The sequence below is a fragment of the Phaenicophaeus curvirostris genome, chromosome 1 (assembly GCF_032191515.1).
Source record: "Phaenicophaeus curvirostris isolate KB17595 chromosome 1, BPBGC_Pcur_1.0, whole genome shotgun sequence".
Taxonomy (NCBI): domain Eukaryota; kingdom Metazoa; phylum Chordata; class Aves; order Cuculiformes; family Cuculidae; genus Phaenicophaeus; species Phaenicophaeus curvirostris.
In genome coordinates, this window is record NC_091392.1 from 118,917,312 (window position 1) to 118,934,630 (window position 17,319).

Consider the following 17,319-nt stretch of genomic DNA (forward strand, 5'->3'; position numbering starts at 1 on the left):
GCAGAAACCCCAGCCTTTGACTGATGGAGTGTGTCAAATGGATCGGTTCACTCCCATATCACCCTCTAATGGGATTCAACACCGCACTTGAATATGCTCTAATAAATACTTGGATGGGAAGGAGAGAGAAAAGGAAACTTATTAATAAAGCGCTGAGGCATCCTTGTCAGCTCTCAGGCTGTTCACTCCCAATTTGCATATGCTCCAAGTTGTACGAAAACACTTTGCACGGCAGCGTTGCATTTAGCAGAAATTACATTATAATTTCAGATGTGGAAACTTCTATTCCAGGTCTGAGGCAGTGAGTTGTCCCATTGGGCTGTGCAGTCATAATCTTAAACAATTGAAACGCACGCTTACACTTAATCAAAGTCAAGGGGAGATGTTACTCCAGCCTCCACTTGCCAATTCAGCCCAAAGCAGAACGAGAATGTTAAACAAAATTAGGAACTATATTATTTCCCAATAATTTCTTTAGGTGCTGGAGTTCGGCCAGAGTGCTTTGAGCGCTTTGGAGATTTGAGCCATTACCTCTATCTAGATTCATAAAACAAACTGTCTCCAAAGAACCCCTCCCTTCTCAGAGGAGGAGAATGTTAAGCTGCATCTAGGATCAGTGCTCACACTCCTCTACCAGCTCTTTTATGGTGCCAAGCAACAGGAAAGACTGAAGCTTAAGACTTATGAAAACACTTAAGACTTATGAAAACACTTAAGACTTTAGACAAAGTCTTGCAGTGCCAGCAGAGGTGTGGGGCAGCAGCCTTTTCATCCACTTCTGCCAGGGGCTGACCAGCTTCTGAGAAGCAGAAGCTGCAGAGATGGAACTTGCCTTCCTCCACTTCCTCCAATGTGGCATGTTGGAACTTGGAAATGGGTGGGAACTGGGTCTTGAAGCTGAATACTTGCATCCCTTTCCTGTCATGTGTTTCCTCTCCAGTTTGATATTTTGGGTGCCCAACAAGAACCAGTGCAGAAATACCCACTGAGACCTTTCTGCAAACCAAAATGTTAAGCTTTTGCCACTTTTTTTTTTGTTTGCAAGGTGATAAAATACTGCTATTCTGAAGCCAGAAGATGGCAGCCTTTATTTCAGCCTTGAGCCGTGCTGTGCTGCTGTGCAGCACTCGGGCAGCTGGCCAGGCTTCAGCACAGCTGCCTGCAGCTGGTATCTGCTCACAGTAGTCCTACTCCTCCCAGATACCAGGCTCTGTTTTTTGTATTCTGGCTGGACACTCTGGATTTAACCAATGTTTTGATGAAAATTATGGTGCTCAAGCTATAATGCAAATTTTTAAGTAAAGGTTCTGGCCACAGAAGTCCTAATCCCAACACAAGTGACAGCAAAGGACATCTGTCTGTTTTGTCTTGTGCTTAGAATCATAGAATCATAGAATAACCAGGTTGGAAGAGACCCACCGGATCATTGAGTCCAACCATTCCTATCAAACACTAAACCATGTCCCTCAGCACCTCGTCCACCCGTGCCTTAAACACCTCCAGGGAAGGTGAATCAACCACCTCCCTGGGCAGCCTGTTCCAGTGCCCAATGACCCTTCCTGTGAAAAACTTTTTCCTAATGTCCAGCCTAAATCTCCCCTGGCAGAGCTTGAGGCCATTCCCTCTTGTCCTGTCCCCTGTCACTTGGGAGAAGAGGCCAGCACCCTCCTCTCCACAACCTCCTTTCAGGTAGTTATAGAGAGCAATGAGGTCTCCCCTCAGCCTCCTCTTCTCCAGGCTAAACAACCCCAGCTCTCTCAGCCGCTCCTCATAAGGCCTGTTCTCCAGCCCTTTCACCAGCTTTGTTGCTCTTCTCTGGACTCACTCCAGAGCCTCAACATCCTTCTTGTGGTGAGGGGCCCAGAACTGAACACAGGATTCGAGGAGCGGTCTCACCAGTGCCGAGTACCGAGGGAGAATAACCTCCCTGGACCTGCTGGTCACGCCGTTTCTGATACAAGCCAAGATGCCATTGGCCTTCTTGGCCACCTGGGCACACTGCTGGCTCGTGTTCAGTCGCTGTCAACCAACACCCCCAGGCCCCTCTCCTCCAGGCAGCTTTCTAGACAGACTTCTCCTAGTCTGTAGCACTGCACAGGGTTGTTGTGCCCCAAGTGCAGGACCTGGCACTTGGCCTTGTTAAACCTCATGCCATTGGACTCTGCCCAGCGATCCAGCCTGTTCAGATCCCTTTGCAGAGCCTCCCTGCCCTCCAGCAGATCGACACTTCCACCCAGCTTAGTGTTGTCCGCAAACTTGCTAAGGGTGCACTCGATGCCTTCATCCAGGTCATTGATGAAGACATTGAACAGGGCTGGACCCAGCACTGAGCCCTGGGGAACCCCACTTGTCACTGGCCTCCAGCTGGATTTCACACCATTTCCCACCACTCTCTGGGCCCGGCCATCCAACCAGTTTTCCACCCAGGAGAGTGTGCGCCTGTCCAGGCCAGAGGCTGACAGTTTCCTAAGCAGAATGCTGTGAGAAACTGTGTCAAAGGCTTTACTGCAGTCCAGGAAGACCACATCCACAGCCTTTCCCTCATCCAGCAGCCGAGTCACTTTGTCATAGAAGGCGAGCAGGTTAGTTTGGCAAGACCTGCCTTTTGTGAACCCATGTGCTTGGTAAGGTCACAGGCAGAGCAAACACACCCCTCTCTGATTTGTTCATAGCTGCGGGCTGGGGCTAATCATATTTATTAGGACCCTTGGAAAAGGAGATGGGCAGCTTGGAGGCTCCGCTGACCTCCTGTGGCATCCAGTATGTGGCCAGTGCAGCTTTGCTGAAGCTTCCCTTTCCTCTCATAAGTTATGCACTTTCACTTGGGAAACTATTTCTCCTTGCTCCTCCTTCATGTCATGGGTTATTCTGGCTCTGCTGCATAAGATGACTCCAGGAAAAAAAAACAAACAGTGGGAAACAAAGAAGAGAAACTGGAAAGGCAAGCAGTACAAATAAAGAGCAAACCAGCAATTGCAACTGGAGCCCAAAGCATTGATCGCTGAGTGTGAAAATAAAAAGTTACAGTTCACTAACAAAGAGCACATTTAATTTCCCCTTCTGTTTTTTTCACCAAGATGAAATTTGCTTTCTCTGTGTGTGTGGAAAGCAACTGTTGCAGGGATCATTTGCAAAGCAAAATTGTTTCCAACAGCTCTGTGGAAAAGAAACAGCCCAAAAAGAAAGGAAAACTGACTACAATCATGTTTCCACAAGAGAAGACTCTCTGGATTTGCCCATTTTTCTATGTCTTGATTCTGCTTTCAGGAGTTGGAAGCTGAGCTCTGTGCAGAGGACATCAGACCAGCCTCCAGCTTGTTCCCAGCATGGTTTCTGGCTGGTGAAAGCCTTGGCTGTCAGACAGCAGAGCCTGGACAAAGAGATGTGGGAATAGACTGGTGTGAAATCCACACATCACACCCCATCAGACTGCATAATGTTGACACATCCCCCTGGGTGGTAATTTATTCAAATATATCATGCTAATTTGTGCCACTGGTTGAGGATTTGATCCTGGGAGAAGAGGTCAGGCATGAAAACAGGGGCTGGATCAAACATGGACTGGAAAGTATTGATGGCAAATGACTATTGAAGAGAACAAGCACAGGCTGCAACACCTTGCTTGCCCAGAGTGGATTTTGTGGCTGGATATACCTTTAGCACCACAGGTGAATCTAGTCAGACCTCCTCTTTGCCCCACATGAGGAGCACAGCTGGAGGGATGCTGTCAGACCCGAGGAGGTTCATGTCCACTGCGCTGAAACACGCAACTTCTGCCAACTAGCGCTTTGTCCTAATGATTGTGGGCCCTTCCCAGACCTCTCACATGGTGAGTTTCCTACCAGAGGGGTTTTATATGTTAGGTCCCACACCAGGTGTCTTGGGGGTTGTGTGAGAGGCAGGTAATGACAGACAGAAAGAGATGTCAGGTTCATGGTCCAAAAAAAGGCCAGCTGGCAGCTCTCCTCCCACACCCTCTGCCTGTCCAGCTCTTGACAGCCCAGCAACTCATCCTATTTCAAGGTCCCTGTCCCCATGGGGCTGGCTGATGACAGCCAGGGACGGGGCAGCTGTGCTGCCCTGCACAGGCAGGAGCCACAGCCGAGGGGAGCAGAGCAGAAAGGAGGTGAGAAGCACGACAGTCTCACAGGAGTGTTTGGCCAACCCTGATGCTGATTTCTGTGGCTCTCAAAGGTGTCGACAGGCTAAATATGCAACATGCTGTGAAGGGTTTGGGCACTGTGGTACTGCTGCGGTACCTGTAAGCAAAACCAGTAATTCAGCTAAAAAAGAGGCAAGTTCTTTCACAGACATCATCTCTGCTTGCTTATTTTGGACTGCCTGATTTATCTGTTCTGTGGTGCTTCTTATTTCACTGCTAGTACGGAGGATTAATCTATTTTTTTTCCCTCTCTTTTCCCTCTGTTGCTTATTCTGCCAGTGCTTGTTCTGGTCTTTGCTTTATTTCCAGTCATCAAACAGCAGCCTCTTCACCTGAGGCTCTCCTGTTTCCCAGGCATGTGACCACAATTCCGTTCCCACCCTGGTGCTGATGGACTTGGTGTGGACCTTGGCCTCCCTCTCCCGTCTCTCTCCTTACCTTGAAAGGACAGAGAATCTCCTGCCTCTGCCAAAGGAGTACAAGGCTCTTTCTCCACCAGCTTGGCATTGAGCACCCCTGGTCAGGAAAGGTCATCAGAGCCTTTCCCACCCCACAGCCCAGGTGAGGACTCTGTTTGGTCCCCAGCAGGAAGAGATATTTCCACAGTGCTTCATCCTCATGGTTTTAATAACAGCAGCAGCTCACTTGGAGAGTTGTCAGCAGTGACAAACTCAGTTCCATTCTGTTTCAAAATTGGTTTAAGAAAGATGCCTGGCTGTTTAATATTTAAGCTGGATGTTTAATATTTAAACAGGGAAGTTGTTCTGATTGTCAGAAAGGGCATTAAAGCCGGATGGAAACTGGTCTGTACTCTCTGACAAACGCTGCCCTTTCTCTGCAGCAGTGTGGTGCCTGGGAGCTACAGGAGTTTCAGAAATGCCAATTTTAATCAGCCTCTTTCATTTCATTTGCTGCCTATCACTCCCACAGCAGTCAGGCTGCCTTTTCCCTGCAAAGTGGGGAACATTGTAGCTAGTGCCATTTAACAGTCTGAGGCTATTTCAGCCAAATTGAACCTGGATTTCAAAACCCACATAAATTGCAATAGAAATATGCAGGGATGAGGTGAAAAGTGAAGCTTGACAGTGCCAGCTCACAGATATATTCCAGATGATTTAGGGTTCCATTTGCACATGCACACAAAAGCTGTGAAATTCGGATGTCAAGTTTGGAGTCAACACAAAAATTAATGTCTCTAGCTGCCACAAATACACATATGAAGGAATATTTCTGAACAGCTATGGACAACGTTTTTCAGGCAGTGGAAACATCTCCCTGGGGCAAGTGTGTAACAGTACAGAACTGTTTCATCCCACAAAAGGCATGTCAGGAATGAGCCTGCACTCCCTCTCTGAGCTCCTGGGCAGGTACTGTGGCTATGCCAGGCTGCACACATAGGGTAGTACTGGCACACAGGAATCCCTGCTCAGTAATGGCTGGAGCTGAGGAGAACATATTCAGCAGTGAGCCCTCGAGTCAAACAACAACTCACATTAGTCACTTTTTCTCCCTTAAAATGTTTCTATGGCGGAAGGTAAACCCACCTGTCAAAAATCCTTTAAATAAGCTTTTAATGCTACAGTTTAGTGTGTTCAAAGTCCAACATTACTGCTCCTACTGAGACTATTCTTTCCAGTGTGGGTAATTTGAAGTGCATGTATAAATTCAAGCTAGATCAGAAAGTTGAAGTTGGTAATGTTGATAGTCTTATAAATAATTTATTCAGGCTTTCCCCCACGCCCCTTCCTCAGCCCCAAGAAACTGGTAGTGGCTGGCTGATTTTCACACACAATGGCTACAAACAATGAACAAAGTAACTCAGGAGACATGTACTGCCCATACAACCTTTTCTGTGCAGGGCATAACACTGGCATTGCGAGTACCAGTCCACATCTGATGACAAGCAGCAACCTGAAGCACCCCTTCCCTCTGGAAGTGGCTTCTGGTTGGAAGCCCACCAGAACCTAGGCTGAGATTGGTCTGCAGTTATGGTGTCTACAAGGTTTTTGTACAAAAAAGCAAGAGCACATACAAATGTGGTTGAAGCAGAGGCCAGGAGTGAAGTCTTAGGTAGGCAGGTATTTCTATTGGCGTATAAATAGGGATGAAAGCATGGGTTTGGTGGCTGCTGCACGTGTCTAGTGACTTAACACACCAGAGAAAACACCACCCTCCACAAACTCACAAAAAACAACATAAGAAAGAATTTGAATAAAACTTTATAGAACAGCTCCTCTTATCAAGGCTCCAGGACTATTGAAAGGCACATTTCATCCATGTTGAATGACAGTTGATTTCATGGACACATACAATTCTCACATTTCATGGCAAAAAGACCACATAATGATGGCACATTGTGAAACTTATATTCCAGAGTTCAGTTAACACTAAAGTGATTATTTTAAGTGTCATGTACATAATAAGAGCAGAACAGGCAGATGCATCCAATTACTGTAATTTACAAGGCAGTAATTCAAGCCCCAAATATACTTCTCCTTATTGCAGGAAGGCAGTACAGATTATTTAGCAAAACAAGGGGCAGTAAATTGACAGAGAGCCAGGAAGCCGCTGCCACTTAATACATAACAGCTAGCATCTCCTGCAAGTCAGTGGGGCTTTAACTTTGCTAACTTATTTAACTCACTCCAATAGGGAATGATTGGGCAAGATCAGATGCTTTTGGGCCAGGACGCAACAGAGAGCCGTGCCTTGGCCATGCCACATGGACACAGGCATCCTGCAGAACAGATGAGCATGGATGTTTGCTCAGTGGAAGGCAGAATAAAGTCTGCTCATGCTTCCTCTCCTGCCATTTAGTGAGCTGCTTCATGCTAATTACCTCTTTTTAACCAGCTCATGGTTAAGTTTCACATTGTGATGATTAATTATTAATCAAATGCATTTGAAATTAATTTGACAAATCTACGTCTGATTGGCATGCTAATCTCTTCCCTGCAGCAGGGATGTTACAGGAATAACCTCAGATATTCTGAGCTGCTAACCAAGGTGAATACATAAGGGTATTTATTATCTTGTGTGGTGAAAAATAAAGCAGCGAGTGGAAATGAATGCATTCTCCAAGGCCTCTTTGCCTTTTGGGAAAGGTGTGATCTAGATTTTGCCTTCCCTGTGTTAGGAATACACCATTGATATTATCAAGTCCAGTCAAAACAAATGGACAAGGAGAAGGCAAATCTGAAAATGCCCCCATAGTTGATTTATTTCTGTTTCCGTGGTAGCAATTGCAGCAGATTTGATGCATTGATTACGATACTAAAAAGAAAAATCACGAGAACAACTTTTGCCCTTTCCAGCTGTCCATGCCACTTCTCTCTGAAAATAACACTCATCTGGTAAAAGAAAAGAAAAGGAGTATGCAGCTTCCACTGGGCACGTGGTCCCCACTAGTTTCGAATCAGCAGTCCCTTTTTATAGGCAAACAGCCCCACAGCAGCCACAGAAGTGAAACACATGGTAGAGCTAAGCAGGCACAGCAGTCCCGGAACAGATGGCAGGTTCCTCTCCCAGAAGCTGGTGGTGAATGGCCGGGCTGGAACATCCTAGGGGAGAGAGGAGATGGTACCACCACTGTGTCTCCATCACCATGTGAGCAGGGATGTGGCAAACATTCCCAGCTAGGCTGGGGAGATCACAGGTTTCTCCCAAGGATCAGATCAGGGAGGGAAAGGAAGGTCAGGGCTGTGAAATGTGTTTTCTGTTGCCCACTGCACAGCAAAGGTGAAGTTACTTGTGACTGGAAGGAGGTTATATTTGGCTTAAAAATATGGCCTGGGACTTGGCAGAACTAGGCTGATTTCTGGCATTTTGCAGTCCCCCAGGCTCCAAGATCCTTGTCCTTGGGTCTTGGTCACTCCTCAGACAGGGGTAACAACACAGGTGAGTCAAAAAAATTAATACATCAGCATGTGAAGTACTAAAACGTTGCTGATGCAGGATCCGCAGCCTGACTGAAGGATGCAAGCCTGACCAGGTGACAATGAGAAAGTCTGGCTTACCTTTGACTCTGGCTCTGGCATCCAAATTTCATTCTCTGAGATCCTTCCCATCCTGTGCAATATCTAGAAGAAAAAATTATTTGTACCAGGTGGGGAAAAAAATAAAATCCACACTGCTTTCACTTCTGGAAAAGCAGAACAATTCAGAGCAAGGTGACTTGATAAAAGGCATAACTATGACTAGCTGAAAGTGCTTTGAACCACAAAATACACAATGATTTCTCTGTTTATATCAGCAAAGAGAGAAGGAGACAGTTTTGGTAGTTTCTGTAAATAAGTGACAGCTTGTCAAATGGTTGTGTGCCTAGCCAGTGTTTTAAGGATAAAAGCACAGTTTCAGAGTAATTTGTAAAAAAAGTACGACTTCACTCAGAAATCCCCATGAACTACAGATTCTCCAGATGATTACTTTAATTTCAATTTTTTTTCTGAGTACAAGTAAAAATGCTTTTTTGCATGGCAGTTTGAGAAACAGCAAGGTGAGGTTACCACCACACACTTGGCACACAAAGCCTGCAAGGTGCGATGCTGCTTAGATCACAAACTAGAAAGGGGAGAGATACAGGTCTGGGGTTTTCAAAGCATACAATTACAAATTTCTCTCTTGGCTGTTCAGGCAGCACAAAGCTCATTGAGGAATTTTCAAGAACAAACTGTAACAATCATGGAGGTTCTCAGGAGCAAATAAATGTCTGCAAGAGAGTTCACTGTCTTTGTATCTACTACTCACAGACATGGAGAAAAGAGAAATTAGGTGACATGAAACAGAGCAAGTAGTAAGGATTATAAGGTGAATATAATGTCCTGTCAAACAGAAGCAAAGGGTTGATTTTCCCTTAAATAACAGCTCCATGGCTCTGACACAGCGGTTGTAACTGTAACATACATTCTCTAATTTTTTTCCCCTCCCTCCAAAGGGATTTCACTGTGACTGGGAACTTAGCCCAGTGCATGTCATTCTAAGGAGATTTAGACATTATCAGAGCCATCCATTATGAATTCATAAAGTCAAGCTAGCAGTACTCTTGTAAAAGAAGAAGCAGAAGGGACAGATCGAAAATGAGAACAATGCTCAGATTTCCGGATGCTGCACAGGAAATAGCCGCAAACATTTGCAATGACTTAAGTTACTTTTAAAGCTTACAGTGAATAATCTGTTAGAAATTGTGGTAGTATATCTAAGGGCAGCATCAGCTTCAAAAATTTTTTTAACCCCTAGACATGAGCTTTGTTTTAAGCCTCTAGCACAGCAACATATTGCATAATGTTCTGATTTGGGCGAGATTCTTGGCTTCACTTTATTCAATAGCAAACTAAGTAAAGTTTGATTTATTTTTTAAAAAAAAAGCTTTATTTCACATCCTTCTCTGGTATTTTTCCCCATCAGTTCTAGGAGCCTCTGCACAACTATAGGGTGCGGTGCACAAAATCAGACCCTCCAAGCTGTGCTTAATCCTTTTTAACCTTTTAATAGAGATGTTGAAAGCAAACCAACGATCTATACCTCTCTGGCTGCTCTCTCTCCTGCTTGTACAGCCCCCTCCATGTATCCGCTCCATTGGGTAGCCGTCTCTGTGCCAGCAAAGTAGATTTTGTCAATGGGCTGGCGAATGATCCTTCAAAACAAATGGAGAATGTCAGATGACAAGTAGCAGGAAAGCGATGATCCCTGTAAAAGCAATTTATGGGCCTTGATGGAGTGTTCAGCTTCAGTTCTCCAGAATTCCTGCAGATGTGGGCTGGGGGACATGGTGCAATAAGCTGCCCCTGCAGGACCACCTACTTGCTTCTGTACACAAAACTGAAGAGCTGAGACAGAGAAAATCCAAGGCATAAATCAGTGTGCCCAGTTTCTGTGCAAAATAATATAAGCCTTGTTTTAGTGCTGGGATAATGGATAATCCTAACAGCCTCCAGATATGCGGTGCAGCCAATAGATTTATGTCTTCTGCATGGCAGCTTTGTGTTACCCTGTCATTACAATGGGATGTGAATGATGTTTTTTGCAGTGTTGAGTCACTAATACCAGCTTCTATGTGGAGGCTGCCAAAAGGGGATGGCAGCTTAAGGCTTCAGCACTCAGAGAGTTGCATTCACCCTGTACGGTCATATAAGCCAGCCTTTCACCCTTGCAAAGCTTTACAAGTATCCTGGTCAACCCAGCCATAAGTAATGAGATCTCATTCCCACACAGAGATGTGTTTGCTCCAAGAGCTCCCATCTAACCCCTGATTAGGTTTTCCTTGCCTGCCTGACAACAGCTTCCCCAGGTCAGAGCCTCACCCACCACTACCCAAGCGTCCAGATAAATCACAACAGCAGTAGCTGTGCCTGGGTTGACTTTTTCCCATTTGCATCTTGGCACAGAGGCAGGTGGTAACTCCACGATGGACATGCTAAAGAGCTCACAATGTGAGGGGTGCTACATGGCTTGCCTGGTCTTTGACTAAGGATATGAGATTTGTCTGCTTTTTCCTATTACATGCCAAACCACACGTTTTTCAGTGATATACCTAGTATTAATCAGTATTAACTAACACATTCCTTTGGGAATCAGGAGGTTTTGTGTGGAGAGGGCACAGGAGTCTTTGCTAGGTGAGAGGAGAGAATGAGCTTTTATGTAAGGGTTTTGTGTCTTCTGCCCATGATGTGACTCAATGGGCTTCACCAGAACCTGGTGCTCTACCTACACAGTGGAGACTTCATCTGTTCAAGATGTGAGCACTAAAGGTCTTACAAAGCATGAAAGGGATCTACTGCAAATACTGTGTAGCAGCAAATACCACAAGTAACCTACCAAGGAAAGTTTCCCTGGATCTATCAGGTCTCCTTGTGACTGTGCTTTGTTTCCTTGAATGTCACAAGAGAAGAGAAGCCTTTAGTAAAGTTAATAGCAAGATCCTTGTTGGCTGGGGAGTAGGAGAGTGGAAAGAGGGTTAGACTTCCCCCAATATGCTACATATGCCTTAAGTTTGTTGCAAAAGGCATATCACTATACACAAACTAAGAAATTTAAATTAAAAAGCAAAGCATTCTCTGATTTACCTTCCGTAAGAATACATTATGCCTGGTGGGAAATAGGCTGTGTAACAACCCCCTGAATATTGCTCCATGTTCCAGTTCTTTTCTTCATAATGCACAGGCTGTAAGTATTAGAAAACATTTGTGAGTGAAACAATGAAAGAGAAACTGGAGAATAAACTAAAATTTCCTTTGAAAAAGGAAAAAAACAAGCTAAGAATACCTGTCAAAGAGTTCCATGTCACTTGGCTAATGCTATCCATCTGCACAAATGAAATCTTTGCACTTTCACAGAAGCACTAGACTCCCATGAGGAAATGACAAGACAAATAAAATCACACACTGCCTTCCCTTTTGTTGTAAAGAGTGAGACTGGCAGCTCTTTTCTTCCTGTACTAGATGCTGCTGCGCTCCTCTTGGGAGTACAGATAGTATGGCACAATATACAATTTTATGTACACATTTTAGGGACTGAGAAATTTTGCTTCATCTTCCCGTACAAAGGACCAACATTAATGTACAACAAAGGTGAAAACAGGACTTCATTTCTTACATGTAAAGCCTCTTCCATCCCCGTTGCCTTGGCGTATGCCTCACAGATCTTCTTCTTTCTATAAAAAATAAAATCAGTCAGAAAAAAAAAAGATGGAAAAGAACCTCTCAGCTATTGCTCTTCTATTAAAAAAATCACATTTATTGCTATACATTATAATGGAAGTTGGATTAGGATTTGTTTTTTTAATCTGATTTCAAGTTCTTATCTCAACATATGTATTTCAAATGCTGATGGCTAAATGCGACATCCAAAATGGACCGAAATAATGGGAAATGAAGGTTGATTTTCGCAATGAGCTCTGAAAAAAATAAATCTTTGTACAGTTATTTTAGGTTGCAGAGCCAATTCATTCTCACGTTCACTGGTGTAAAACAAGAAAAGAAGCAATATATATCGGTGAAATCCCTGCAGATTTACTAGAGCAGAGAACAAAACACCCACTCAAGAATGCTACTTGCAACACTAAGCAGAACTCTTCTTTAATTTCTATGTATAACAAAAATCACATTTAGAAAGTACTGTTTGTTCATTTCACATACTAATGGAGAAACCGTACTGCTGCAAACACAAAAGTTTAAAAATTTTATCACCCAGTGTGAATGTGAAAAACACCCAGAACTATGCATGGCAGCACTCCCTGTATCCCTGGGGTGAAGCATCTTTTGATGGGGATGCAGCCTGGGATGCAGTCTTCAGAAAACCACAGAGCAACACAGAGCTGATAATTCATAACATGGAAGAGTGAGCAGGACTAGGAAACTTAGAAATATCCATAATTGGATGGATATTAGCATTAGTGTCTTGCTAAAAGCTCAATTTTTACTCCAATATCCAGTACTGATAGTTGCACTGAGCATGTTTACACGTGCCTGTGCACACACATATTCACACACATAGTCCTTTGGGGAAGCATCCCAGAGAACTGACTTATTTCTGAAATATTTAAGGTTTCTGAACTCTCACCTTTCTTCCTTACTGAGATGGGCCAGTTTAACAGCCTTTCTGGTAAGGATGAAACTGAAAAGAAAAATATGGCATATAAATATCCCACAGTGTCAACGCCCCAGCTGATTCGCAAGCTCTTGCTTGAAATAACACTGAAAAAAGATGAGAAAAACACTTGACCAGTACGTAATGGCCCTGACATTTTTTCATCATACTTCATCACTTAATAATTACAGGTTACACGGGTGAAAAGGCCTCTGCAGAGTACCCTGGGGAGTTAATTGAGAGGGAGAGTATGCATTCCCAGGGGGCAGGCGCAAAGGACTGTCTGGCAGCTACCAGAGAAAGTTGCAGATTGCAAGTGTTTTCAGAACTGCCAGCACTAGCCTCATTTTGCTCTGTGGGGATAACTCTCCATCCCCACTGACTCAGCAGAGCAAAGTTATACCCAGAGTGGGGAGAGATAACAGTGTCCAGCAAACTAGCCTGCATGCCTCCCCTCTATATCTAGATCTCATCCAAAAGGACTGAGACCCTGAGTTTGCCTGAGCTTTTGAAGTCTTTCAGATAGCTGGCCATACCACTGCCCATGGCATTTGGTGTTAGTAATTGATGGTAGTCTGCTGCTCTGACAAGCACTACACAGAGTAATGGACCAGCCCTATAAGAACTGGTATTAATATTTGTTCAGCTTGAAGGAAAAGGATTTAGTGATTAGTTTATCTGACATTAGTGGAGAAACCTGGCAGATGAAGTATGATCCTGTTCTCTTTTAGAAAGATGCATAAATCCACAAGGAGAAAGCAGGAAACTGTTTGCCCTATGGGGTTTGGAGGAGACTTATTGCTCTCAAGTCATGGAATATTTTAAGCCTTGAACATGTGCATAAACATGTACAGTTTAGTGGAAGTGGTAAGCTTTCCTTGGCAGATACTTAAGGAGTAGTTCCTAACACTTATATTAGGTTTTTTTTTCAGCCTACCCTCAGATTACAGTGGAAACATTTGTGAAGATTGTTTGTTCATATTGGCTTAACCTATCTTAAAAGCCAGTCAATGCTGTTATGCATTTTCCTGTATTTATGCAAACTGCAGCTTTTTAACTTGGCAGTTTCTTAAAAATCTGATTTCTTCACTGCACAGCTGCTGTCTCACTCAGCCATCAGCTATGCTTGTTGTCCTGTCTCAGCTCAACTAGGAGGGGAGGCAAATGAGGATTTCTTGGACAACTGCATTTTCATTTTGGGTGAGGCACTAAATACAAGGCCCATCGTGAACAGAAGACAGGCTTCCAAAGCTAGGTAAGAAAGGGATTTATTTCTAAACCTACTCCACAGGAAAAAAACCCAACCCTACAGCTAAACTGAGCAGTTTCTTCACAACCATTTCTGTATTAGGCTACCTGTAGCAGAAGCTGCACCTAAAAGCTTATATGGACTACACAGGCACAAAGGCTTGTCAGAAGTGCTCTCCTCCATCTATGGAGACTGTGGGAGAGGGCACCACTGATGTAACCTGGCCATTTCTCCTCCTTGTCCTCCTCCTTCAAACAAAAAGAAATACACATCTCTAAGTGTGGTCTAGAAGCTCCTAACCCCATAATGGCAGGGAAAGATCCATCAGGTTTTGTGTCATCTAGGGTTATTCCAATTGGAGACTCTTCATCCTCAATGATGAAGCAACCACAATAGCCTAAGGGGGGAAAAGAAAACAAAATGATTGTCAGAGAAACTTGTTGATGACCGTAGAATCATGTAATAGTTTGGGTTGGAAGGAAAGGAAAGGGCTTGCTTACACTTTAAGCTCTCGTTGTCATCTGCTGTAAACTCTTCTTGGCTGCCCTAACTGTGTCCCTGAGAGGGAGAAGCAAGGACCTGCTGCTGCAGGGTCACTGCTTCTGTGCTTTCATTGCAGGTTTCAGCAATGCTTCCCAGGGAAACCTTTCTTGTTCTCTGTCTTCCCTCCTCAGCTACCAACAATGAGATTCAGGATCATGTTTGGGTCTGAACTCATCTTTGGACTAGGTGCGGCCTCAAGCTTGGAAGAAGAGCTCTCTTTTCTAAGGAGATTTAGCTTTCACTTCTCTGTGTATCTGGATTGGGGGTTTTGCACATTTAACCCTGACTTGTATTTATTCCCTGCCAGAGAGCAGAGCTTCAAAATTTGTGTAACATGGGACTCCCAAGTCCTTTACTTTCCCCACATACCCTTTCTCTCCCAGAATGCTTCCTTGTAGTACACCATGCATTTTATGACACACCCCATAGGCAAGCGCTGAATTAACTGGTTCCTCTTTGATGGCAGTTCTGGTTTGTAATGAATCTTTGTTGTCAGGATTGGAGGGATAGCACTGATCACATACTTGCCCTGAAATGCAAACCACAGTCGTTACAGACAAGTTCACCTTTCAGGACATGTTTGAAAGATGCTCTTCTAGGTTGTTAGCAGCTTTCCCACACTTGACACTGCTATCTGGTATACCCACACAGATACTTCCAAGTGACCAAAATAATTCTGTCATTTCAGAAAAAGAAGCTGGGAAAAACATGGTGTTCTGTGGTTAAATGATTCTTGACAGCTCTCTGGATACTACAGGACCAGAGCTGAAACTTGGCTGAGACAGGTTGGGAAATGGGACAAGATGGATCTTGTGGCATAGGTAAAACTGCCTTGCATCATCCCCAAGAAAATATGATGCAAATTGCCCAAATTAGAAGCTGTTAAAAAAAAAAAAACCCAGCCAAACACTTTTGTGCATGTTCACAGGATACTACTTTAGGACAAGCAAGACTGATGGTGATTTCAGCTTTACTAAACATGCTCCATTCCTCTTGCAGGTCCCATGTCTGACTGGAGGGATGAAGGACTCTGCTTCAGGGCTCAGGGGGACACTATACCACATCAAACACTGCTGCTCTCAGGCACACTCAGGCTGGTGGGGCTGCTGAGCACAGGAAGCCTGTCTCCTCTGGCTTGGACGTTGCTTGTGCCCCATGGGTGCCACTGCAGGTAATTATGTACTGGTGAAGCATTTCACAGTGCCACTACACAGAGGAAAAATCTTACTAAAGGTGTTTGAAATGTCTTTTGTTCTGTTCTGCATACCACAAACTTAGTTATGAGCAGGAATGCTACTTTTTCTTTCTTTGAAATGGTCTCAATGGAGAACTAAAATATAAAAATACATAATCACAGAAAAAGTTAAAGCAGACAAGGCAGAGTAATGACAGAAACTAACTAGCAGAACACCAAGATGAGACTCAGTCACAAATAAATCCGTAAAGCAGGTTTCACAGGGCACCAGCATAATCCAAGAAATAGACACACGCAAATGGGTACTTTCTGATTACATCTGGCTAAGAGCTACAGCAGATATATTCACCCACTGAACACATACTCTACTTTTATTCTGATCAAATTACCTCATATAACTCATGGTTTAGAGTCTCCACAATGACATTATCACCTGTCTGATCAATACAGACCACAGGTTTCTCCAGTTTAACTCTGCCTTTGAGGCGTTCCTTTATTTTCTCTGATATCTGGCCAGAACCTCCTTTAAATTTCCTCTCCTAAAAAAACAAATAGAAAGGAAACACAAATAAAAAATAACCAGCATTAATCACAATGATATTGAATATAATTTTTGCTCACAATCAAGAAACTCCAGACCAAATCTGCTACTGCTAAGGGTGTGTAAAGAGGCCCAGACTTTCAGAAGGGAAAGGCAAAACCTGAGCCTTCGTGGGGTTGCTGTCTAAGCAAACTTTTGCAATGGTTTCCTCAATTAGCTCGCTTAAAGACTCCTGAAGCCTAAGAGAACGAATATATATAATGCAAGTATTCTAGCTAGTATAAACATATCACTTCATTAAATAGAAACTTTCAGTATTTTACCCATCACTGTGCTGCTAAAACCCTCATGTGTGACAAAGACACCGACTTACATCTGTACAGCAAAAGCCTGGGCCAGCTCAGAAGCAAGAGAGACGTTTTAACAGGATCTAGCCTTGAGTGCAGCAGACAATGAGCTTTATCTGTCCCTGGGAGGACACAAAGACATTGCTGTCTGGAAAAAAAGCACAATCTCTGACTCCTATTTCCTTAAGACGTCTGTGCAGAGGCTCAGGGGAAGCACTAACCCTCTTTTACCTAACAGCCACCAGCATCACACCAAGCAGCTCACTTTTACATATAAGATGCTGGTCCTGGCAGGTAGGAAAGGATCAACAAAGTTGTGTGCTGAAAGACTGAAATGGCTGCCTGAAGAAATTTTATAAGACTCCTCATGAATTCTATGTCAGAAACCCTTAATGGTTTTGCTCAACTGAATTTGATTGGGGTGAGAGCAGAGCGAAGGATGGTAGAAACCTAAACAGCTCGCCCCATCCAGAAACACAAAGGAAATGCTATTCTTTACTCTCTCCACATCTTGTTTACCATTAAGTACCTTGGGATTAATTTTATTTTTAATTCCTGCTGCAAGGGGCTCCTGACGAGGAAGACTCTTCAGTCTTGCTCTTACATCAGAGCAGCATTTGCTCTACTTACATCCTTCCTGACACATGGCTGTCTATTCTTACCCCAGTGGACAGCTGTTGTTGGAGTCTTCACATTTCT

At 44.0% G+C, this 17,319-nt stretch overlaps 1 protein-coding gene across 1 annotated transcript in view; it reads right to left on the reverse strand.

The window, feature by feature from the left end:
• Nucleotides 1–6,362: 6,362 nt before the first annotated feature.
• The window catches only part of LOC138728989 (amine oxidase [flavin-containing] A-like), a 35,635-nt gene continuing 24,678 nt past the window's right edge, over nt 6,363–17,319 (reverse strand). Inside the window, exons 7-15 of the mRNA XM_069872813.1 lie at nt 16,122–16,271; nt 14,907–15,066; nt 14,295–14,391; nt 12,719–12,772; nt 11,753–11,810; nt 11,224–11,321; nt 9,683–9,794; nt 8,179–8,241; nt 6,363–7,722 (exon numbers count right to left, since the gene is read on the reverse strand). Coding sequence (XP_069728914.1) covers nt 7,567–7,722; nt 8,179–8,241; nt 9,683–9,794; nt 11,224–11,321; nt 11,753–11,810; nt 12,719–12,772; nt 14,295–14,391; nt 14,907–15,066; nt 16,122–16,271 — 948 coding nt within the window. The 3' untranslated portion in view covers nt 6,363–7,566. The remainder of the gene's footprint in view (nt 7,723–8,178; nt 8,242–9,682; nt 9,795–11,223; nt 11,322–11,752; nt 11,811–12,718; nt 12,773–14,294; nt 14,392–14,906; nt 15,067–16,121; nt 16,272–17,319) is intronic.